The sequence below is a fragment of the Varanus komodoensis genome, unplaced genomic scaffold (assembly GCF_004798865.1).
Source record: "Varanus komodoensis strain SLA01 unplaced genomic scaffold, ASM479886v1 scaffold42, whole genome shotgun sequence".
Taxonomy (NCBI): Eukaryota; Metazoa; Chordata; class Lepidosauria; order Squamata; family Varanidae; genus Varanus; species Varanus komodoensis.
The window spans coordinates 1,993,353-2,019,442 of NW_025335972.1; the positions used below are offsets into that span (position 1 = coordinate 1,993,353).

The 26,090-nt window shown below is 45.1% G+C and overlaps 1 protein-coding gene across 2 annotated transcripts in view; it reads right to left on the bottom strand.

Annotated features, from left to right (window-relative positions):
* Positions 1–26,090, bottom strand: part of ATP2B3 (ATPase plasma membrane Ca2+ transporting 3) — a 75,994-nt gene that overhangs the window by 37,049 nt on the left and 12,855 nt on the right. For both annotated transcript variants that reach the window (XM_044443464.1, XM_044443465.1), the window contains exons 2-9: positions 25,457–25,654; positions 23,285–23,542; positions 20,883–21,008; positions 18,791–18,916; positions 7,496–7,537; positions 4,644–4,808; positions 1,578–1,792; positions 503–745 (exon numbers count right to left, since the gene is read on the bottom strand). In XM_044443464.1, the coding sequence (XP_044299399.1) occupies positions 503–745; positions 1,578–1,792; positions 4,644–4,808; positions 7,496–7,537; positions 18,791–18,916; positions 20,883–21,008; positions 23,285–23,542; positions 25,457–25,654 (1,373 nt within the window). The remainder of the gene's footprint in view (positions 1–502; positions 746–1,577; positions 1,793–4,643; positions 4,809–7,495; positions 7,538–18,790; positions 18,917–20,882; positions 21,009–23,284; positions 23,543–25,456; positions 25,655–26,090) is intronic.

Here is a 26,090-nt window from a genome sequence, read left to right on the forward strand (position 1 = left end):
AGAGTCAGACCCTTGGTCCATCTAGCCTACTCCTGTCAACACTGACTGGCAGCAGGTCTCCAGGATCTCAGACAGAAGGTAATCTCCACCCCAGCCCTATCTGGGGACGCCAGGAATTGAACCAAGGACCTTCGAAATGCAAAACATGCAACCTTCAATTAAACAATGCCCCCCACAATTCCTGATAAGATGGAAGGAAAGATGCCTTGGTTCTCTACTACCTTTATGAATTCCATCCATCAAAGCTCCCTCCCATTGCTGTAATTGTTATTCAAAGTGATAACCATCTTATAGGTGAAGGGTGGACAGAAAGTAGATCGCCAGATGTTTAGCACTTCAACTCTCAGCATTCCTGATAGGGCCTTCTGTGAGTTGATCTCCCAAACCTCTCAAGATCTATCTTTTGTGCAACTGGGTATAGGTGTACTACAGTCTGGGTTCATCTACCCAAAGGTGGCAGTGGAATGGAGGATGGGTCAGCAGACAGAGGGCCACCACTCACTAGTATCTTGGTGGTGTAGGCACTGTTGATGGCGATGGCATGCACAAGCAGATCCAGTGTCTTGGGTGTCAGGCTGCTGGGGTCAGGGGTCTCCTTGTAGTGAGTGTCGCCCAGGTAGGACTGCACAACGGTCATGCGATTGGTGGTGAGGGTACCAGTCTTGTCAGAGCAGATGGCCGTGGCATTGCCCATGGTCTCGCAGGCATCCAAATGTCGAACCAGGTTGTTGTCCTTCATCATTTTCTATAGAGAAAGATACCTAAGTATTTAGCTGCATTCAAATGTCTCCCTTTAAGGGTGCAGAGGGAGTTTGAGCTGGGTCCTCTGGCAGCAGTCAGCCTTCACTGCCCGACCTCCTGCACCACCAGCACTCTGGGCCTTCAGTCAGTCTGCCAGGCTACAATCTATAGGCGAGGGTGCCTCCTGGACTAGGCTGAGTACTGTCAGATAACCCCACAGTCTGAAGACGGTCAGCTAACCTTCTTAGTCAATGGACAATCATCATTATATGGCACACCATATGAAGCCCTTCCTTTTAAGCTAGTCCAGCAGTCTCAGTAACACTCCCCATTTGCCTTGCCTAGTGCCAAGCCATGCCATGCTTCATCTCATTTTCCCTCATATATCCAATCCAGTTGTTGATCCCCAGCCTGACTATACGCCCTGCCTTTGGCTCTCAGTTCCTGCTTTCTTGATCTGGGAGCTGACCTCAAGCCCATTTGGAACCATGCTTCCTGCCCCTCATATGTTCATTGCCACTTTCCTTGACTACAGGTAATTTAGAGGCACAACAGAAATGGAACATGGTATGCCTTCTAGCCTACATTCCTGGGTGACAGGATTGTGAGCCATGCCCTCACCAGCATACAGGTCAAAACCAATAGAACCCGCCACCACTTCCAGGTGAGTCCTTTGCCCACCTGCACCAAAATTTCATGAAAGAGAGACCAGAGGGCCCCAATTTGTAAGGGAGATCTGCATTGGAGGGTAACAGAGGGTCACAATGTGCAAGCCTGATATTTCAGAGATAGCCTCTCTAATGGGAAGGGTGCCAACCCTGCAATAGGATTCTCACCTTGACAGAATAGGCTAGGGATATTGTGACGGCCAATGGCAGACCTTCAGGCACAGCCACCACCAGGACAGTGACACCGATAATGAAGAACTTGACAAAGTATTGCACATAGACAGGAGTGCACTCGGCCAACCACGTCTTCTCATCAATAACAAATGTCTCAATTACAAAATACAGAACCAGGATGATGACAGTGATAGCTGACATCACCAGTCCTAGCAAGAGCAGGAGAAAAGAGAGAACAGAACTTCAGGTGTGATAATGAAACCTGTGTCCAAGTACCATGATCCCACCAACCCCTCACACATACACTTTGTGAACATTTGGATCAAATGCCAGAACATACAGAATTGGAACTAAAGGTGCTTCCTAGTGCTATCAATCAAACAGCACAGTGTAGCTCAAGAGCAGGTAGTGTGTGCACCTCCAGATAGGCTGGACTACACCTGCCACTGTCCTGCACAATTAGCTAAGCTGGCTGGGGTTGATGATGCTTGAAAGCTGGCTGTAATTTGACTTTAATTAATTTATTCCAGATCATTAAAGGTGGCTTACCTGTTTGGGGGCATTGAGGAGGTGCCCACCCAAGGATGCCCAGCAGTCCTTGGGGGGATGCCCACAATTGTCCAGTTTTTAAAAATTATAGTCTAGTACTGAGCATGATCAGCCATACTTGATATCAGATGGATTTTTTCCCCTTCAACTGTCCTTTGCACCATGGGGACTGAGCTACTTAGTGCCATTGGTGTAACTATTTTAGCTTTTCCTCCCTAAAAGCATTTTTTTCTGTTAAAAAAGAACCAATAGTGAGAAAGCATGGGAGGTCAACAAATGAAGGACAATAATGGCTGGATTGATATGAGTTGCTACCCACAATGGGTTGTCATGTCATGCAGGCATGGACTGATTTCCTTAGGGTGGCTTGTTTGTGGGCAACAAGCCGCTGAACAACCTGTACGTGTTGTAGGGATTATTGTACCCACAATAGGCCATGGAATGTGGGTGACCAACCTCATTGTGGGTTCTGAGAATTGGCTTCTGAGGTGTTTTGCAAGAATGGCAAAATCTCCTAGCCACTCTTGCCAAGTGGCTCCCAGGCAATGGCCAGAAGTGCCTAAGAGGTGTTTGGGGGCAGCTGGCACCGACTTCCTCCCCTTCTTGCCATAATCATGAACGGTTTGGCACTCACCATGGCTTTTCTGCCTTAAAACTCTTTTTCTTCAGATTGTGAAGAAAAAATGCCTGAGGTTGCCAAGCATTGATAAGATAAATTTTTCCCTCTTAATTTTCACAAATATTTGTAGAAATAAATTTTAAATATTTTTGCACATACTCACACAACTGTGGGTATGTTAACCTTGGGCAGATAACATACGGAGATATGAGGTAAAGTTATTTTTCTCTTTGGTTACATCTGACAGTTGTCAAAAGGCTTGCTATCAAATGTAATCAATGACATGAATGATCTTAGTTTGCAAAAAGGGGGTGGCACGTGGTTCACCCTCTTTATGGGAAGATCCTCAGTTTGTGAGTAGGAGATCATGTTTCACAGGGGCATCCTCAGTTTGTAGCTGTCAAAGGTTATCCCAGTAAATGGAGTGGCTTACACTTTGTTTGGCAACCATGGGCAGCCCCTCCTAGATGTTGCTGAAGGGATTGTCTGTCGCTGAAAAATCAGTGGTTGCAAAAGCTGCTCGACAGCCAGCCTTTATGGAAGGAAAAAACATACTGTGGGGATGCCTGTGGTGAACCCGAAACAGCTTATGATGGTGATAGCGAGTGGGGAGACAACTTAGTCTGCGGGAGGACTGAGTAGGGAGGGAGGGGGCTGTTGGGAGCACTGTGGACTGTTTCCATGACAACCAACCCACCATGGTTTACTGCCAGGGTGCATTGCCTGGATCTCCCATAAAATACTGTGACTTAGGTAGGGCGATTACAGGATAAAAACGATGTTAGAAAGTGTCCCCTCCTAAGCTGAGGGCTAATGGGAGCTATTGGCTATCAAGAAAATGAAAGGTAAAAGAACTAAGTATGTTCAGACATAGGTGGATGGGCAGAAAGGGAAAAAATGGATCAAAAGGATTACACAGTTTCATGCTTCCTTGGGCAGTGGGAACTTAAGGGCACCCTTTAGAGCACACATTTGCTTTTAGAGGAAAGGGCACTGGAGATTGTGGTGTCTTCATAATAATTTGTTGATGTGCAAATATGCAAGTTGAGCAGGAGTGACATAAGTGCAGAAATAAGCAATCCCTCAGCAACATCTGTCCAACATCTCTTCAAAAGTAAATTTACCATTACTCAGTTCTCAGTGTACACATACTGCCTTTGCCCTTTCAGGGATCAAGCAAAACCATTTCAAGCCTTCATCTTAGAAGGCTGGGTGTGATTTCCATTCAAGATGTTTCAGACGGTCAGGTACCCCTTGTCCCCATTCAATGCCCAGAGATCTGTGACCAGCCATGGGGAGCAAGCTACTCCAGCATTTTACATAACCAAGTGGTCAGTTTCACAACATTGCAAATTAAAAGAGTTTTCAAAAACAGGATAGGGCAGTGCAGGGCCCCTTGGCATCACACTGTCTCCAGTCTATGTGAGGAAAATTGCTTTATCTTTGGTGGTGTAATCACCTTATTGAGAATCTCAGCTTTCCTTCTTTAAAAACAAGACAGCATGTTTCTAATGCTAATGACTATGCAGATATATCTGAAAGCATGTAGGCAGTGCCTGCTGAAATAACAAAATCCAGAGGGGTAGCTGAATATAAAATTTCCAGTGATTCTGGGTGGAAGATTACTGCTTGGGACATTTCTTCCTTGCCCCTCAGCACAAGCAACGCCTGAATAAAGTAATAAAAATGGTAAAATAGAATAATCAATCATATAAAATGAAAAGAAAGATTAAAATTTGTTTAATTGATCCAGGTTTTTTTTTTTTTTTTGGAGAAGATTATTTTATTTATCAGGGTGTAAGAGTTCTGGCTACATCCTGTTTGCCATACCTCTGGGTCTGTACCAGCTCACTGTTCCCCACAAAGATCTATGGCGTAGCATCACATTGTACCTGCTTTCCCGATTTGCACAGCCAGTTTGGTGAGCTTCCCCTGAAGAACAGATTTCTCTTTTTTGGGCACGCTGGCTTTTTTCTTCTCCCGTTCTTCCATCTCACCACCCTCAGCACTTTTCAGGGGTTGCATTTCCATGGCAACTGCCCCATCCTGCTTTTTGGCTGTGAAGAGACAGGGAGCAAACACTGATTCACCCAAAAGAACAGCATTCCTTCCTCATATGATCCTAATGCTAGGGTTGCTAGGCTCAGCTCCTTGCTTGCTCTGCTCCACACATCTTAACTTCTTACCAACACTACCGTTCTAGTGGACATTAAAAGTATTGGAGCAGGGCCAGAAAAAGAAGGAAGACAGCAGCCCTAACTACTAACTCTGCCTTAGTGGGACTTATCTCCTCTGGAATCCATCTGCCAGCAGATGTAAACACTTTACTTCTGAGTAAAGCAGCATTTGTCTCCTGAAGTCAGGACTGGTTTCTAGAGGAGCACTTTCAGACCTGTCCAGTAGAAGGCAGTATATGCACAAAACTTGCTGTCTCTTATTGCCCTTGTCCAACTTTTGCATATCCCAAGTTCATGTACATCCCAGTTATCCAAATAAATAGACAATCACTCTTTTTCATTCTTCTCACAGAAACACCTCCACAACAAAGTTAACCAGATATATCTGTCACATCCATTCTCTGACTTGCAATAAATCATGTCACTGCTGTTTTACTGCTTTTGCAGAATCTTTGGAAGGCATTTATTGTTTTATATTGTTGCAGTATTTTTATACTGTGTGTGCGTTTATGTAAACTGCTTGGAGATCCTTGGCCATCAAGCAGTATAGAAGTAGCTGAAATAATAAGCAAATATTTTTTTTAAAAAAATGGCTCCTCCCAGTGAATTCTGAAGTTCCCTAAAGGAAATGTTGTCCACAAAAATCACAACAGCTTCAAACAAAACTGGATTCCCTTAGGAACAAACTATACTGGTGCACAACAATGAACAATTCCTCTTTACATGGCAGGTTTCAGAAAGTTTGTTTCAGATGACCAAAACCATTTTCAACACACTTACACTGACACACACAGTTTGTCAAACATAACATGCATGTACCCCCCCCCCCCGCTGTTACCTTCCCATTTGATTCTAAATGCCCAGCACTACATGATACTCTAACATGGATTTTGATAACATTCACCCACTGGACCTTGTACCAGACCCTTATTTCCTATGAACTTTTGTTTACATTTTATTCTCCCTGTGACAGGCCTAGTTCTGGAGTTACAAAATCTCTATGTTCAAGTTTCAGTTCTGTAGCTATCTGGTGAAGACATCACCCTCTCTAGGCCTGGATATACCCATATGTAAACAGTAAGTGTTCCCTTTTCCTCTTTTTTGCTTTCTTGCCCTTAACTGCAGAAAATGTGCAAATTATGAAGCCTTCCTACACATATGCAATCTGAATTGCTCCTGGGAGACCAGGATGACCAGAGGCAAAGAAAAACAGCACTCCTGTTGCTTTCACAATTCAGAATCTACTGGAGCACATCTTGGCATAGGAAACACTCTATCTAGTTGCCAGCTGACTGGGACAAATGCAACATAGCTGATTTTTTATATTTTAGAGCCAGTTTCCAGAAAAGTGAGGGATGAGGTAATTCCACCTCTGACCCTGTCACACCCACATTCATTTGTTAGTTTTTAGCAATACAATTTAGGTCAGGGATGGGGAACCTGAGGCCCTCCAAATGTGGGGTTGCATTTTCTAGGCAGCATGGCCAATAGACATTGGATGAAGAGAGCTGAAGACCAAAAACATCTGGACAGGACACAGCTTCCGCACACCTTTCATAGGTGTATAGATAGCTGTTATGCTGGGATCTCTACATCAAATTAATTTGTTAGCATCTACCTTCTGTGCAACTTAATAAATTTAGGTTGCTTTTTGTAGGTATGGTACATATCACAAATCAATAAGCTTCATAAATAAGGAACCAGACTTTGAAATAGGGAACATGTGGCAAACCGTTACATTGCACGGCAGCCCTGGCATAAGTGACTAGACGCTTCCCAGTCCACCAGTAAATGTTTGGCTCTGCTCCACATTCCTCAAACCTCCATTTGGTTGTGCCCCTGGTCCGCCCCACAGCTCTCCCATCTGGAATCCACAACTATTTTTTGCTAACTAATGAGGAACTTTGCACTTTGAAGATTTGCTAATATGAAGACTGTCAAGGTTCTCCTTACTTTCACTTTCAGGCTAACCAGGAACATCTGTGTTATCTTAAGGTTGGAGACAGGTCTGGGTGACTGCAAGACATTTGTTTTTAGAACTGGGAGTCCCAAGAATTCTAGGCATAACTTGAAATGTGTAGTGACTAATTTGCAATGACTAATGACTAATTCAATAAACCTGCAATCTTTATATAGAGACCAAATGTTTTAGAATACATTTGTTTTTTTCTTGTCCCCTTATCTGTGTCTTGGTGAAACATCTAGCCTGATGAAATATTCTGGAGAATTTGAAAACTTGCTCATAATTTTGTCATTTGGTCAGTCCTGATCAAACTATTATCCAGCTGTGGAGTTGGGAGTTTTATGTTCTGAGAGACAGCAACCCTAACAAGAGCGCAGTACGTCTTTGCCTCAGATCACCAGGCCTAGCCCGTTTTGTTGTTTTTAAAATAGCCCAGTTTTCTGAAAGCAGCACAAATTATGGCTATGGCTAGGCAATCTGGAACCAAGTTGTTAAGGCCTAGAGAAGGCAACCCCTTTCTTCTACATCTGTTACCTGCATCTCAGTGCAGAACTAAAGAGTAAGCACTCAAGGGAAGTGTTGGGGGAGCGTCCCGGAATTTTACCTTTGTTCTGATTATTCTCCACTGTCCCATCCTGCTGCTTCCCTACAAAGAAGAAGGGAACGACAAACACAGGACGCTTGAGAACAGACAACATGGCACCAGCACGACACACACACTATGGAGAGCGTGGTTCTTGACAAACACAGACATTCCAGCCCCTCCCATCCTGCCCCACTGGAAGGTCTTGGCCAGTCAGGAGGCTACAGAAGGACACTGGCCAGCCTTCCTTCCCAATATATTGCCTTGCTTATGTGCTGGACTACATTTCCTGCCACTCCCAGTTGTTGGCCTGCTGACTGGGGATGATGGTACCTGTATTTCAGCACAGATTGGGGAGAAAGGCTGGCACATGTTTGCTGAGTTGGGAGACAATGGACCTAATCCAGGAGCTTCATTTCTGAACAGGTAGGAGACATACCCCAGATACAGTCCAGTCTGTGAGTGATGAGCAGGACATCTCATTGACCATAGAAGTGCAGAGTGTGGGAAACACTTGGGGCTAGTAATGCATATACCTGAGAGAGATACAAAGCACTCAGAGTGACAGGGGAGGCGGGGAGAACAGAGAGCAAGAAAGACTGGATGGAACTGTGTTAATTCAAAATCATTTGGATAGTTTCAGTTCCCTGTGAAGAGAAGAGGGATGGCATCCCACCCCACTTCAAACACTATACACTGGGGAACCATGTGACAGTGGACTCCAAGTCCCAACAGCCCCAGTTGGGATGGGGAATAACCAGGGATGGAGGAATCTGCAGTGCAACAACATCTGAAGGACTGCATGTTCTTCCACTGCTGTATTAGATGCACATAAGGCATACAGCGATACAGAGAACAAGGCATGTTTAGCTGGGTAAGGGTGCACAACTACAGTAATAGGGTGCTGTTGGAAGTGAAATGCTTCCCTATCAAGGAACTTCTTAGAGAAGCCTGGCAATCAAGCTTGCTCTGTCATGATCCTTAGAAATACGTCTTCATTCTGCCAGGACTTAGAGGCTGTGCCATGATTTACATGTGAATTCCTAACACTGATTCTGTGAACATGTTTTGTTCTTGCTGCTGCCAGATTTGGTGCTGTTTCTGTAGGGCACTTGCGCAAAACATGGGTCTCTCCCTCCGCCTGGCTGCCACTTGTTTGCTCACACCTTCTCTGGAAAAGCAAAGAGCCAAGCAAGCTGGCAGAGAGCTGTCCCTATCTCTCTACCTTCTCAACACTGCTTGCTGGCTCACTTAGGTGTCCACGTGCCCTCTTTTCACAGAGGACAGCTCTTTATTCAATGGAAACTTCTGTTTGGAGGGATTACAGTAGCCACTTATGAATTCACCAAAACAGAAGAAAATCTCAGCAAAAAGGACAAAAGAGGACACCAGTTTGCATAACATTTGGATAAGCTAATTTATTTTCAGAAGTTATTGCTGTGATTTAAACAGAAACAAAATACTTTGAACAGTCCCCTGGCAACCCTTCCAGAGGCCTCTCCTCTGTAAAAGAAGGTACATGGCTTCCAGGGCTGTCCAGTCCAAGTCTGTTTTTGAAATAATAAGAGAACAGCTCTAAGAAGGAGAAGCCAGAGGGGCCTTGGAGCTGTCCTGTCTGCAGTGAGCCCAGGGACAGCTCACCTGGTCACAACCTTCTCCAGCATAGTTCCAAACTACTTCCTCCACAAATACAGATGAATTGTATTTTCAGCTCTATTGTAGCAATGGTTCTTAAAATTGCATCCATACATGCTCATTAGAATATGCACACTTGATGCATAGCTATGGTTTGGGTTTTGGGTGAATTATTCGTTTGGTGACACATAAGTGAGCATCTCTTGCTCTCTGTCCTGCTCTCTCACTCTGGGATTGGGCCCCAGCTGGGCTGCAATTAGTGGGTGCACAAGTGAGCAAGTAGCTGTTAACACCAGGTCAGAGCACAGCACAAGAGAGGTTGAGTCTCTAATCTATAGCCATTCCTCTGCTGGGTGTGCACTTTTGCCAGGTGTCCAGTGATTCTTTCTCTGGATTTGAGTTACCAGCCAGTCAGTATATTACTGATCTGGGTAGTAAAATCCTGCTGCATGGAATGAAACCACAAATATTTTTTTCAGCATCCTGAGTCTTTGAGCTTTTCTGTATGAGGCTGTTAATTGGCTGCATTGGCATTTGGCTTTATCACAAAACTTCGATCCAAACTATAGCAGAAGTATTTCCTTTCCTGTTTTTCTGCTACATAACCTCTAGGAGATTTGCGAAGTGAGGCATTTATTCTGTGCTCATGGTTCCTTAACAGATAGTTCTTTACAAATTTTTCAGACAGCATCATTATCCTCCAGTTTTGCATCTGTTTTTAAGAGCCTTTCCTGAGTTTTGTTTTGTTTTCAAGAACAGGGAACTGGAGTATTATTTTTGAGAGGAAAATTGATATTTTCCTACTTGTGTTAGTGTGATATTCAGCTATAGCATAACATCACTTTGATGTTAAGTAATGAACATTCAAAAAAGGAAGAGCTCTTCGTGTAGAGCTCCAACTGATCTGAATTCTGTAACAAAGTCAAAAGAAGATGCTGCATTTAAGTGTCTTGTGTAAAAAGGTTACAGAAGAGGGCAACAAGAATGATTCAGGACCTGGAGGCAAAGCCCTCTGAGGAAAGATTGAGAGAACTAGGCATGTCCAGCCTCAGGAAGAGAAGACTGAGAGGAAATATGATAGCACTGTACAAGTACCTCAAAGGCTGTCACAAAGAGGAAAGACATGATCTCTTCTTGTTCATTCCAGAGTGCATGACACAGACTAATGGACTTAAAAGAAACCAGATTTAGACTAGACACCAGGAAGAATTTCCTGAGTGTCAGAGCAGTACAACAGTGGAACCTATTACCTGGGGATACTGTGGTCTGTCCCTTGCTGGAGACATTCAAAAAGCATTTGGGCAGCCATCTAAATGGGATGGTGTAACTTGGTGTCCTGCAAGAGCAAGGGTTTGGACCCACTGGCCTCCTGGCCCCTTCCAGCTCTTCTGATCTATGACTCTATGAACTGCTGTAGGTGGCAACTATGCTGTAGCAGCATTGCTTCAATTCACAAGTGAGAAAAGCATTTTCTTTCATTTTCGGAGTTAAATGTGGCATGTTCCATCTTCAGAACAGCTTGCCAAAGTGCTCCTTAGACTCAGAAGTGAAACAGGAGAGTCACAACATTGTCTAAAGCACATATAAACAACTGTGCATAGGGAATGACTAGCCCATAACAATGCCTCGTGCAGAAAAGTCCCGCGTCTCTTTATTCCATGGGATCTGTTCCTACTCAGCCATCTTCCATCCTAGGTCTGCCCCCCAGGATTTGGCTGACTGCCAGCATTGCCCCAGCCCCTTTCTAATGCATTCTGTTCTGCCATGGCTCAGCCTCCTTGGCTCCATACTCTGGCTTGCCCCCTGCCAGCTCTTTGTAGCTGGTTTGTATGCAACTGTTTTAAAAGCAAAGTTGCTTTCAGAAAAATGATGGCAGCGGTACTCTTATGTTGTTAGCCACCTGACAGGTTGAAAGGCAGGTAATTAGTAAAAGTAATCAGAAGCAATTAAACAGAAGCCATGTGGGAAGTCTGCACTGTAGCCATGGTTGAAATCTGTACATTCACAAGGAAGTTGCAGCTGTATGCGTGTGTGTGCATGTAGGGAAAAACTGCTGCCATGAAAGATTGTGCAAGAATGAATGGAAATGCCTCAAAATGTGTGTGCAACAAAGGGAGAGGAAAGTATGCTTTGGAATATGATCTGCTGGAGGGGTGCTGGGGGCAAGAGCTGGGTCGAAGAAGGAAGCATGCTGCCTTCATGTGCCATGTGGGGTTTCCTGGCTGCCGCCGGCTGGCCTGGACCTTTGGTCTGATCCAGCTGGGGTGGCCAGTTATGAACAGCCAAAAAAGAGGAATTGCATCATCTGGAAAAAGAGGACAAAAGAGAACATTGATTTGCATAATTTTGGCACATGCTAATGTATATGCATATATGCAAGTCTAGAAATAATTATTAGTTTGATCCAGCAACTGCATTCCACAAGAAGAAGGGCTCCACTTGCCAAAGATCCCTCTGACTTTGTGGAATTCACCCCTCACCACATGAATGAGCTCATCTCATTCTGGAGGGTCTGATCCTCTTTAGAGGGCTGGAGGAGGTAATGTGAAAGGAGGGAGCTGGGAGGTCTACTTCCCCCTGCGTGGTCCAGTCCAACTTAAATCTGAAACCAACCAAGGGTGCTTGAAATAGGAATAAAGTACACCTCAAACTGGAGAGGAGGACCATGTAAACTGCCTAGGGTTCCTAACAAGAGTGAAAAGGGTGAATATAAATATAATAATTTAATTGAATTATTATTAAATTAATAGTGCAGAAGATTGTGACCATGTGATCCATCTGCCTGTTTAGCCTGTTGCCCAGGTGTTAATGGTTAATGGATAACACTTTGCATAGTTCTCTATCTTCATACTAGAACTGGGCAGAGCGAATAGGGGATGTCTTCAATCAGAGGATTGTCCTCTGTAAAAGAAGATACATGGCCACCACAGAGCTGGAAGAGTTCTTGTAGGTTCTTCTGGAGTGAATGTGGAATGGATGCTCAGATGTGGTATGCATGGCTAGTCTATGTGAGCGCTTAAGAAACATGTGCCTTCTTGTGCATACCCCCTGTACTCTCAATGTTGAAAGTCTCTGCCTCAGCATCTAGGGGAAGTCCATGAAAGAAACAGCCATGGGATGGGAGAGATTGCAACACACAGGGAGGGAGGGTGCATTGGGGTCACACATGGTGAGAATCAGAGAAGGGAGAGAAAAGCAACATTAATAAGAAGATTGGAGTGGCACGCTTGAGAGACAGCAGGCCCAGCAATGTGCAAAGACAGATTTCTGTGCTGGCACAGCTGAGGAGGCTGCTGTGTTCTGGGGCATGCTGGCCTTGTGCCAAAACCCCCTCCAAGAAGGTCCACTCATCAGTCCATTCCTCCAGCAGAAAGCTCAGGAATAATGTTGAAGCCAAGTATCATAGACCTGATCAGTGACAGGAAGGGAGCCTGCTGCAAGGTCCAGGTAAGCCACTCTGAGCTTATTTCAGAAACAGAATAAATAAAGAAGCAAACAGAGCACAAGGCCTGGGATGACAGTTGCTAAGCAAATGCAGCGTAAGGCATTAAGGTGCAAAAGAGATAATTGCTGGGCCCCGACTGGTCAAGGATTTGCAACACCAAAGTCATCTTAAAATGGCTTTAAGTAGTACATCACAACATGATGGTATTGGTCAGTAAACACTAATTCCCACTTCATTCATCACTGAGGGTGGTACACCCACAAGCCTTTTGTGACTGTAATGCATGGCAATGCCCATTAATATGGAATCAGCCAGTGACTTCTGTGAGTGTATATTTAATAAAGCATGCCAGCCGGGCCATGAGTGGTGCTGAGCCAAGGTGTACTGATGGGAAGCCAGTCACTCTGGCATGGTGTAATTCCCATCTCTAGCTAGTAAGAATGGTTTATTCTGCTGCCAGATAGTCATGGTGCTGAAGCAGCATCCATTAGCATCAAGTAAGTTTAGAGTAGGACCGGCTCTGCATACAGTCGGCTTCTGATCACCAGACTGGGATGTAGAGCTCGCTCCACAGATTCCTGGAATCTTCACCTAAAGGTCTTCATTAGATTGCTACTTTGAGACACTTTCCCTTTGCTTTTTACTCTTGAGCAAAACCTTGAACCTCACCAAAGAAGTACTTAGATTGTGAATTGCTTTCTCTTTGTTGACACTCAGCTCCCATTACACTTGACCAGTGTTCCTTGATCTGTGCTGCTCAGATCTTTTTGACTACTACTTTCATCAACCTCAGCCAGCATGACCAATGGGATGATGGGAGATACAGACCAAAACATAGGGAAGGTACTAGGTTGGGAAAGGCTGCTTGACTCTCTGTACAGTTTATTGCCACCACCTACTGTCAAAATTTACTCTGGGAGCTCTTTGTGGGCAGGAGCATTAATGCCATGGATGTGGATGACCTTATACAAAAGATAATTTTAGTTCTCTCACCCACACTGTCCTACCACTTCTTCACTTTCAGAGGCCTTTTCCAATATTGAGAGGGCACTATCGCAGATCTACACCCAGTCTCCTGGTGACCCCTGTTCATTCCTTCAACTAATTTCATTGTTGTTGTTGTTGTTGTTAGTTGCGAAGTCATATCCGACCCATTGCAACCCCATGGACAACATTCCTCCAGGTCTTCCTGTCCTCCACCATCCCCCAGAGTCCAACTGCTTCAGTGACTCCATCTAGCCACCTCATTCTCTGCTGACCCCTTTTTCTTTTGCCACCTATTGTTCCCAGCATTAAGGTGGCCAAACCCAAACCTGTATAGTTCATGGTCCTTGAACACAGCCAGTTTACAATCTCATCTCTAGACTCCTTTGACCCCATTGACAGGGTAACTTTTTTGTGCAGGGGGAACACTGTTCTTTGTGTACTGGAGTGCTTCTGGATAAATGAGTGAAGTTATGCGGCGTTTCTCATGATTGTTGGGTGCTTAAGCCAAATCAAGCCTGAAATTCCAAGAAGAAGAAATGGGTGTGAGGTAATAAGGGTTTGGGCAGATGCTGGACTTGAAGATCAGCCACAGTGGTTCTCCACCTGTGATGTATGAGTTCCATTTTGCAATTTGTATTACAATGCATTACAGACATGGTTTGTAAATATCTATGCATTTAATAAATTTGTTTAAAGCCTGCCCATTAGCAACATGCTCCCTAGGTGACCATTACAGTATAATATATGTACGTATATGGGTAACACAGCTTTCCGCAAATGTGCTGGACTACAACTCCCATAATTTGCAGGCAGCATAGTTCTTTTTCTCCAAAAAATTTGTTTGAGAGGACTTACAGAAAACAAATCAAGGACTCACACATAATGTGAGCCCACAGTTTATTGAACTCATGGTTATCCTTTGGTTTCTTTCCCTGCCAGCATTAGTCTGTCTGATGGTTGAACAAACTGTGGTTTGTTTTCTTAAACCCTAGGTCATTTCCCTCCTCCTTACACTGCATCTCAAATGCCTTACAACAGTGCCAGCTGCTTGCCCATTGTCTTTTTAGCCTGGCAAAGCCTGGCAAAGCAACTCCTTAACAAGCCACAGTACTGGGTTTACATATGATGACAATTTATGGTTCAAATAAGCAATCCATGGTTCACAACTCATCAACAATTTTTTTTCTGGGTTGTTAATTTGTTAACAAATCATGTTTCATTAGTATGGTTGGGTTTGTATGACACAGCAACCCAGAAATCAACAACCCATATCATAGGTTAATGTTATATGTAAACCCAGATAAAAAAGTAAAAAAGTAAACAAAGTACAGAAAACATCAAACAGTGTAGCAGCAGAATCATAAAGACACCCTAACTATGGGTAGTAGGGAGATCCAAAGGCAGAACTACCTTATCAATTTCCCCCTGCATTAAGCAGTTTCTCAGCATTCATCCCAAAAGTTTGTTTACATACCCCATCTCAGCAACGTGTGGAGCACCTGAGAAGGCCTTGGATCATCCCACAGATCCACAGCCATGTCTGGAATATCCCTGAAACATCTCCTTTTTGTGCCTTTGCATGGCAGAGATCCAATGCTGGAGAAGCACTGGCTTCAGCTCTTGCTGCAGGAGACTTGCCAATCAGTCTCCCCAGCCAAGGGCAGCTCTCTCTCTGCGCCCTCCGAAGTAAGGATACGGAAAAGTTATATGGCCTGTAGAGTACCCCAGGGATCATGGGATTCCAGCCTTCAAGTCCAAGAAAGTCCAATGTAAAAATGTAAAAAAATCCATAGGTTTAAAACAATTCAAAACAGCAAGACCAGAGCTCGCTCTGAGTGGGCGGGGATGTGGGGGAAGGCATGTGGTTACAAAGCTGAGATGCTATGAAGCCACCTTGACTATACTTAAAATGTTCCATCTGCCTTCACCCAAAGACTAGTACGGGGACTCAGAAGGAGAAATCTTGTTGATCCATCTTTGAATTTCTTATATTTGAATATGCATGGAATACGAAGGAATGAAGGAAGAGGGCGGGAAGTGGGGGGACTGAAGCAAGTCTGGACACTCCCTTAGCTGTGGTGTTGAGTCAGTGCCCTTTAGCAATGCTATTGGCTGGAGTTCCATCTAGGCTTAGTTCATCCCGGCACTGAGTCATCATTGAGTGACCACCAGTCAGATCCAGTCTGGTCCTGCCTGCGTTTAGGTCCTAAGGACAAGGACTGAACTGACGGTCATATCGGGTCAAGCCCTATTTAAAGTATTTCAGCTAATTATTTTGTGCATGTCTGTATTCATTTTAATGTTGTTAAAAACATTGAAATCATTAAAAGCACTGTGGGATTCATCAGTGATGCCCACCAACCTGGTTGGCCTCACGAAGGGCACTGGCTGCTAGTCCTGGTGCCTACGTGCTCCTTCCAGTGGCAGAGGCAGTGTGCCAATGTACAGCACTTGCCAGGGGACTTGGGCAAGTGGGTGCTGCAGCACTCGTGACCTGCTTGTGCGTTTCCTGTGGGCAGCTTGCTAGTCTCTGTGGGACGAAATCGTGGTTCTAAGTGGGCCCTGGGTGTGATCCAAGAGGGCTCTTTTTATGTTGGTTTTATAGTAAGCCATCCTGCAAAGATTTGGGTTTGACCAGAATCATATCAGTAAATAGAACAAGTGAGGTCTGTGTATACCAATAGTGTGTAATCCCTACAATGTGGCATTTAATGTACTCCATTGCTGATATTACCAGCTGTGATGCTGTGTCCTTGTGGATGCACAGAGAGTTGCTTAGCAATGGCTGAGTTAATACAGCATGACAGTGAACCAATCTGCCATTGTGTTTCAATTGATTGTGATGGACACACAATGGCAACTGCTGATGGCATCACTGAGCAAACCAACTGCAGATGTTCACTCCAACATCAAGTACCGTCTCTCAGTTATAATTACTTATTAAATGCACACCCCACCATTCTTCCATAGAACTCTAGGTGCATGTAGGACTCAGAAACAGTCTCCTATCCAGATCCTGACCAGACTCAGGCCTAATGAACTTCACCATCAGACCATCACACATGGGAGCAAAGCATAGTAGGGAAATATATACAAATATGAACTGGTGACCAGATGGTGCCAGTTCATGCTGGGCAGCGGGCAAATCAATGATTTTCAGTTTGACTGGGTGATTGGAGGGTGGCCTTGGATTGACCCAGACTGGCTGACATGTTGGCATCTGATTGATACATTGGTAGTGAGTCAGCTATTGATACTGTCAGTTTGATGCAGATGGATTTTGATCAATAAATGAAGCCGTGGAAGACAGCAATGATCACTGACAGTGAACCAGTTAATGCTGATATTGGTTTAATGTCCATTGGCCATGATGGATTTAGAACAGTGTCCCTTTACCACAATTCACTTAGCAGAGTGATTAGTAGTGGTAGGTGGTAGGTTTTTAAAAGAAAACTGTGGTGCAAGTTGGACACAACTTCTTTGAATTACTACACAATTACATTGGCTATTTGGAAACAAGCAAAAAAGGAGATCCAAGGAGTGAATTGCTGTTGACTTGCACAGATTCTTTCTTTGAAAAGTAGTTCCTTTATGCACAAAGAGAGGGGTGAAGTTATGCCTGCTTTACTATACTTTATGTGGGTTAACATGGTTAGCCTCAAACTCTAGTTTTATGGAAAACCCAACAGTAAAGAAAGAAATACCAAAGTCATGACCGGACTTATCTGAATCAGATCCTAAAAATGATGAGCTGCAGTTCAACTGGCTGAGTCCAATTTCAACCCCATTGAGCCAAACATGCCGAGCCAAATGCAATCACACTGTAGTGCCCTTTAGATATTCTCCCAGTTGCGTGGGAATCACTTATTCATGTATAGCGCAGAGAGCATTTGAATGAGCCAGTTGCATGGATGGGTACTGATCACATGGGTCTTTCCCAGGTAGTGGCACCACCCTGCTCCAGAAGCAGTGCCTATTATGTGAAAGGACCAAGGTAATAGATCCATATACATGTGGTTGGGTCATTTCAATGGTCTCCCTGTGCTCATGGGTTAGTAGATCCCATATAGTTGGAAGAGCATCAAAAGGACACTTCTGTCATGTGCTCATGGGAGGAGGTGGGAGTATTATGCCTTTAGGGAGAAGAGGTGCCCTTGAGGCATCTGGATCCAGATGGCAAAATGAGGATTCCAGGTAGAAAGGCAGGCAGAGATAAGGATACAGTGAAGGCAGGCAGATGGTTAGGTGGGCATGAAGGGAAACACAGGCAAAAGGTCTGCTGAAACAAGGGAAGCTGGAAAGAGGCCAAGAAGAGTAGAACTGAGAGAGGACAGAGTTCTGTAGTGTCACAGCTGTAAGTTGCTGCTCTCACAGGGGGAGAAGTCACAAGAAGGTGACACAATGGTAGACAACCTGCTGGCCACCAGATGCTTTGGATTACAATTCTAATCAGCTCCATCCAGCATGCTTCATGGTTGGAGATTATGGGAGCTTCCATTCATGGCTAGCAACAAGAAGCAGCAGGATCTGACCATGGTAGGGAAGGACAGAGTGAAGAAAATAACTGGTGGACCAGAGAAATATATGGAGTCCCTCAGAAGAATGGGGTATAAATTCCGTCTAACCTTGCAAAGGCTTTAAGTTTGCTTTCCACTACTCTGAGAACATTCCTCCAGCCAATTTTCAAAAACTTACAAGCAATCTAGTAGAGCAGTGTCAAAACCTACAGCTTGCCGAATGTTTATTTGGTATTTGATGCTGTTGATCCTTTACTGGTGCACCTGAGCTGATATGATGTACAGAGCTATTTCTTATCACTTTTCTTTTTTAATGAAGCAAAAGAAACAGACAATTCAGGGATGGATCTGGGTGGCATATTGCTGTGTGAGATAAAATATCAGCAAGACACAGCCCTGCTTGTGGAACTAAGGGCAACAGCTGATGCTGAACATGAGGTCCCCTGAATGAATTGAATGACCTTGCAGTCAATATACCATGATGAGGTCCTGCTGTCTCATAACTATGATTGTGTTTGCTTGCTTAATACTACCGATGTTGAGACTGCAAGATTCACAAATAAAACTGGTGATAGTGGAAGACACTGTTTATGGGAGATGGACTTGAGGCTGTTCATGTTGCCCTTACATTGGCAAGCAAAATGCAAGTGTGCACATGAAGACTGAAATACAGCACAGAGAAACAGATGCACACTCAGGAGTGGCTTATCTAGACCAGATGGGCGGCCTTACCTTTCTTATCTTTCTTTTCCTCCTCTTCCCCACCAGCACCCAGCAAAGCGAAGATAATTCCAGTCTGTGAGTTGACTCCAACGGCCGTGATAACCATTCGCCCAGAGCCTTCCATGACATGGGTGCCTAGAAAAACCCAAGGGAGACATCAGGTGGGGAATTGGGAGCAGAAAGGGCAAATTCTTGGGATTTACTGCAAGATCCTGCAGCCCAGAGGTGGATGCAAAGTAGAATGGCACCTACTGGTGGATCTCGGGGTGGTTTGCAATAGACCAGCAATGCTTCCTGACTCTCTATGGCCTGACAATAGCGATAATTTAAAAAGCAACCCCCACTGACCAATTAGATTGTTGAAAAAGAACACTTTGCAGAACTTCTTTCAGCTTGAGGGCTGAATTCCATTTTGGAGATCACTCAGAGCTGCATTTCAGCACTGTGCAGGGTTGCAGGCAACTGGGGGGAAATGCATGGGCCCCAAAATCCAAAAAATAATATTTTCATTCACAACACCTTCTGCCAGCAACTAATTCTTAGAAGCAGTTCAGCCTTTTACAACAGGGAAAAATGTATCCACAAATGTTGGGAAAGGATGGGTAGAACTGGAGAAGGACATGTGGTTATCTATAAATCCTGAAGGGCCAGACTGGGGCCCTGTGTGGGCTGGAGTTGACCTACAGGATGGAGGTTTAGCACCCCTGGGCTGCAGTCTTGCAGCACCAAGCCGCTCATGGCAGAGTGCAGGAGTACTAGCCTAGTTTTCTGGCAATGGGGATTTCTGATCCCTTATGGAAAGTTTTAGTGTGGCTGTGAAAGATTTGGAAAGGTGGCACAGTTTTCACAAGAGAGCAAATATGGTTGTGAAAAATGCTCTCCCTCCATTTTGGCTTAGCCCCTGTGCCTAACGGAACCATTTCCAGGTTGCTTCCAGGTGAGATTACAGCTGCCTCTGGGGTCCATTGTCAAGGCAGCAGCAACAGCAGTGGCCCTCCTCGAACTGCTGCTTTCAAGTTGACTCTCAGGGAAGCTGCAGATTTCCTGGGTGCTTCTCAATGAGAAGATCAGTGAATGTGGACACCCACCCCCCACCCCAAGAATGGTAGCTTTCTTGCCATGATGTATCTTTCCTGCCATGTGCAGACACAAGAGCGGATGAGTGTGTCCTTTAGGGCAGGGATGAGCAGTCTTCAGGATTGTGTCTTTGTTTGCAAACCCACATAGGCAGGAGTACCTGGCTAAAGTCAGAAGGTGAAGAAGGTAAAATTCAAGAATACTAAACCCAGGAGTTTGCGGTGAAAACTAGAACTACTGAAAAAAGCCCCACCCCTCATTATTTATTTATTTTATTTAACTTCTCTGCTGAAGTTCTCTAGATGGTTTACAATAACTCAGTGTTCAAATCCATTGCTAGTTAGCCCAACCTTTCTTCATTTCAACAGTGCAGTTCAGGGTAGAGGAGTCAGAAAGGCTTGTTGATCTACTGCAAATCACCCAGAGTCTAGCAGATTGATCCTCTGCCTGCCCTGATTTGGGGCTCAGTCCCTAGGGTGAAACGTGGCATGAAAACAGCCTGGGTGTTCCAAACAAGCTGTGGCATCCTTTCTGAATCACAGGGGATGCGTCGTTCTCCCTTGGGCACCCAAAACCCTCCAAGGGCCGTCTCCTTTAGTGAGCCCACCTTTTCACCACATTGCTCACTCCATATTGCTGCTGCTGCTGCTGCTGCAGCTCCTCCTCCTCACCTCCACTTGCTCACTTGGCTAGCAGGAAGCCAGGGAGCAAGCGGGCTGTGGCGTCACCTGCTCCTCCCTCACACCACCACCACCACTGCCTGAGTCAGTGGGAGAGGCAGGTGATCAAGCAGGTGGAGGGGTGAAGAGGAGGAGCAAGCCCAGGGGGTCTTCTCAGTGGGTCCTGGCTGGGGTGTGGGCCCTGCTCAGGGCAGAAGAGCAGGAGGCCCTTCTCAGGCGTGTCAGTGCAGCAATGGATTCCTTGCAGCTAGGAGGTTCTGAATCCATTGCCCCCTCCAGGATCAGGCACACCCAAAACCCCCTGGCCTTCTGGAGTGCGGCTCTTTCCTTTGCATATTCTTCACCTGACAGCAACATGGGGTCCTTTTCCGCCGATTTGCGCACATGATCTGACTCCCCTGTCAAGGAGCTCTCATCGATCTTCAGATCATTCCCTTGGATGAGCACCCCATCTGCAGGAAGTAGGTCACCTGGGGAGACAAACAGGTTGAAGCAATGGACTCAGAGTACAATTTAGCTTAAGCTACAATCCCATGTTCTCTTATGTAGGAGAGGTAGCTACCCTGGGGCCCACTCTCAGCATGGGAAGATGCTGTTTGTTCCCTTCTGCCCTAGATCTCATCTCTTAGAGCAGAGGTGGCAGAAACTTAGGCCCAGAGGCCAAATCCAACCCTCTTGGGGTTCTAATCTTGCCCTCTGAGATGTTTCTGCGATGGTCATACCCCCTTTCCCAGGTTCTGCTCCCTTTCCCCATGACTGCCAATCATTTGGTGGTTTCCTAAGTCGTGGACAGTTTTTTTCCTGCATTCTAAAACCCTGAAAAGGAAGGAAGAGCTTTAAGCTAAAATATATTGGCATTTTGGGAGGGTGATCCTGGATCCATCTTTGCTGCTGGACGCCCAGGTGACCTCAGTGGCCCAGAGCACATTACCAGCTTTGGTTGCTGCACCAGACACGCTTGCTCCTGGACAGGATAGCAGTGTTCCATGTCCTGGCAATCTCATGATTAGACTACTGTGATATGCTTTATGTGGGCTGCCCGTGTCCCTGGTTCAGAAGCTGCAGCTGGCGCTGCAAGCAGCACAAGTGCCCAGCTATGCCCGCATAACATCCATGCTAAAGGAAATGCATGAGTTGGTTGTTAGGTAGCCATTGTGCTAGCTATTCCCAATCATGCTGCAGGTATATAAAGCCCCAAACAACCTGGGATCAGGATATTTAGCAGGCCTTCTTCTCCTGTGCCTACCTAGCTGACCATTAAGATCTTCATCAGTCTCACGGACCATTCTGCAACCAACAGAATGTTGCCATGTCCTATCTTGAGAATGAGCATTCTTGGTGGCAGTGCCCGTTCTCTGAAAAGCCTGCCTCTGTGCCATTTGGGAGGGAAACATTTGCTAGGTTTTAGATACCTCCTGAAATTGTAGCTACTCACTCAGGTCTTCTCTAGCTTGTACATAATTGCAAGGGATCATATGCTGCTCCATTGTACTGGTTTGGTATCATTTGTGTATTAGTACTATGGTTTTTAAAATGTTTTAATAGGATATTTTAATAGGATCTGTTTTGTGTAGTTGAAATTATGTTTAATAAGGTTTTAATATTGTGTCTAAATATGTTAATATTTGTATGTGAAAACAGAGTTTTTTAAAAAATATTAAGTGCTATGCAATGTAATAATATAGTAACTTATATAGCACTTAATGTTAAAAATCTCCAAGTGATCCACATATGGATCTTAAAAATCACATTTAAATGCAATATTAAAACATATTATTTGTTTCTGCTGTTGTTCTTATCATTATTATTGTTGTTTCTGGCCCCACTCCTTTTGCTTTTGATCCCACCCACTACAGCCATGCAGCCCCCAAGAGCTCCTCTGGATTTGTTGCTGGGCTGCAAGAGCTTCCCCAGAGTAAGGCTAGTGGAGTGCTACCAGTCCCTGTCTGCCTTCTTCCTCCGTGCCCTGTTGCTGCAAAGAGACTGTGGGGCCTGACCTTATGGGGCTGACCTTGCATGACCATGTTTGGGTTATTACTTCCCTTCCTCATCCACCGCCACTCCATGCTTCACAATTGTTGCTTCATTTCTGATCTCTTAGAGCAAGGAAAACGAAAACAAAGCCAAAACCTACTTGCCAGCCCTGATTATTATTATTTTTAAATCATTCTGAGCATATGCATTTTTGTGTGCTTAAATCATAGAACCCTTGGGAGTGTAGGAATTTGTGTTTGCTGCTCTGATGCTAAATGTAAGCATCACTATGTTGTAAATGAAAAGAAAGGTATGTTTTTCAAATAAAAAGTAAGTGACCACCTGTAGCTATGCACATGCCCAGCTGGCTGCCCCCTAATTGCAACATGTTTTGCAAATACATAATAGGGTCAGCCTGCATGGCCCCAGGCATAACCAGGAGCTAAAGCCAGGCTTTGTTCTCCTTGCCTCCACCTTCTCCCACTCTTTGGAGAGCCCTTTGTGATTGCAGGTAGTGGGGTTCTGGACTTTGGCCCCCAAAGGCCTAGCCCTCCTGCTTTTCTGCAGTCCACATCTATGCACCACATCTGCAGGAAAGGCTCACACAGAGTTCTTGTTCAGCAATCCACAGCTACGAATCGTTCCCCATATTAGACCACAGGGCCCTTCCTCCAGCAGTGGTCCCAGGAATTCCTAAGCAATCCCATCCTCAGCAAGTCTGCACTGATAAACCCAGCCTGGCCAATCATCCAACCCCTCCCTTGCCCCTTACCATATTTGATTTGGGCAATGTCCCCCACAACCAGTTCAGCCACAGGGATCTGGACCTGCTGCCCATTGCGGATGACGGTGAATTTCTGCTCCTGTTCTATGCGGCTCTGCAGACCTCGGAATTGCTTCTCCTTGCTCCAGTCATTGAAGGCCGTGACCAGCACCACGCAGATCACTGAAAGCAGGATGGCAGCGCCCTCAATCCAGCCAGCTTCTGCCTCACCCTCATCTTCGGCACCAACTGCCACATTCCCACAGGCTGCACAATGGGGGCAAATGACATTGTGAGGGGCTGGCCCACTACAAGCCCTTCTCTTTAAGCATGCCTTCCAATCACCTTGTCTAAGGCAGGTTCAGAGGATGGCAGCAAGGGAGAGAGCCTTTCCAGGGTGGACCCTCAACTGCGGAATGGTCTCCCCAGCAAGCGCCACCTGGTACTAACATTGCCATGTTTCAGCATCAGTTTCAGGTTGTCCTTAGGCATGTGGTGGCATATGTTGGGCTAGTTAATTCATCAGTTGAATTGTTTGTAGTTGTCAAGCACAGTTTAATTTTAGAGGTTTCTTCTATTTTCTTGATAATTATCTTTAGCTTTAAAAATTTTGGTATGTTTTGATTTTGTTGTAAGATGCATCATTTTTGAGAAAAGTATCTGATAAAGAAATATATAAAGAAACAATAGTAATAATGCTTCTACTGGCTCCCAGCCCCACCCCCTCAAAGAATTACCATTAGCCTAGAAGAGAGAGAGAGAGAATGACTAAGGATGCAATCCTACACATGTTTAGATGGGAAAAAGTCCTACAAATCCCAGGATGCTGCAGCCATCATGGCCCAATCTAAACATGCATGGGATTGCACCATTACACATTTCAAAATGCAAAAGTAGAACTGGAGCAGTGCAGATGTGGGCAAGGAGATCTGGCCGTAACATGCTGAGTGCTGTAGGCTTTTTTTCTTCTAAATAGGCATGACATTGCACCTTAAAACTGCAGTTTTAATTTTCTATTAATATCATAATCATCATTAATTGATTATATTTCTATACTGTCCATAGCAGAAGCTTTCTGGGCGGTTCAAATAAGTCACCCATCCCAGTTTCAACTAGGCCTGTCTTCTTTAGCCTCCAAGATCAGAATCAGGCTGCATGGAAGGTCATGTTTTCATGGTTTCTTTTCTAGTGTTGAGAAATATCATCCCATTCTCAAGAGTATGTCTGTAAATAGAGATTGTTACCTTGATTATTTTGCTTACTATCATCTAATGAGTGACCCAAAAACGCATAAAGAAAATGAGCAAGCAAATGAATGGCAAGGACCAGTTCAAACATGAGTTCTCAAGGGGAGGGGGCACCTGATGGCAAGCTGCCAACTCTGGGTGCTTCCAGATGGAGGGTGCCAAGTTCTAGTACCTCCTCTGTCTTTCCTTCCCCCAATGGATATTAAAAAAGCAAAGCAGTAGCAAAATAGGAGAGGATTACAATTGGATTACAATTACAATTCTGTGTATGAGATGGGCCCATGGAAAGCCTTGTCTGGAAGTACCCTAAAACAAGAATGACTCTGAGGTATTGTGGGAAATTAAAATGACATCTCCTCCAGACCTCAGGAGGGTTCCATCATTTGACATTCTTCACCATGCCTTGGGGTGATGCCATGATGAGACTTGGCAGGAAATGAAAATCATAGTTTGGTGTGAGGGACTTCTTTTGACCAAGGCACCAGGCAGGGACCAAGGCTGGCTTCTTCACACAGTGTGTCATGAAATGACAGGATTCACAGGATGAAATTATGGGCACCGGCTTGGGCAGCTTTCAAAGGATATAAGAGAAATTAGCAAGCAATCCCTGGCTGTGAGTCATGATGGGTGTCGATGATCCCTAGCTTCCAAGGCCATATGCCTACTGAATGATAGCTGCTGGGGAAGATGAGCTGGGTGGTGCTCTTGTCCTCTGGTCCTTCCCACAGGCCTCTGCTCCATCACAGTGTGAACAGAACGCTGGACCAGAGAGGGACTCAGTCTCCTCTGGCACAGCTCTTCTCATGTACTTATGTTTTAATACAATGCCGGAGACAATGTGGAAAAGTAAAAGGACCGCTCTCAAATCCCCTCAAGGAGGGAGCACCTCCGAGGGATAGAACTAACCACAGAGTTCGTGAGGTCTGCATCTCACCTTCACTCTCTTCGCTTGGTGGTGCATAAAAAGACAATCCCAGGGAGATGATGGCAGCGATTTCAAGAATGATCAGGGTCACGTCCTGGAGGGCCTCCCATACTAACTGCAGGAAGGTCTTGGGCTTCTTTGGGGGAATGAAGTTCTGTCCATAAATCTGCCTTCTCTTTTCCAGGTCAGCCGTGTTGTCTGAGAGGCCTGGGGGGCAGAAGGGAGACATCAGATGGCAAAGACTCCAGCGCTTGAGGAAACTAGGCCAATTCATGTCCAGGTTCTCCCCACTTTTTGGTACAAATGCACCAAAGAGGTGTATAAAGTTCAAATGTACTGGTAAAAACATACATTGCAAAAGGGGGCAAGAGTATCCCTCATATAATACCCAGTTCCCCGTGTTCCCTTTCTTTTTGGCTTAGGTTAGAATACCCTTCTCCAAACACTACTTGTTTATGTGCAAAGATTGTATTTGTTGTTTGTTCATTTGCTCTGATGTCTGGGGGAGCCCCATGTCAGCCCTCATCTCTACCCCAAGTGGTATAGCCCTGACACAGGCTTGTCACCTCAGAGACCCAGCACACTGCCATAGGGGAAATGTTGGCTTAGGAGTGAGGAGGCCCAGGTTCCAATTCTCACTCTG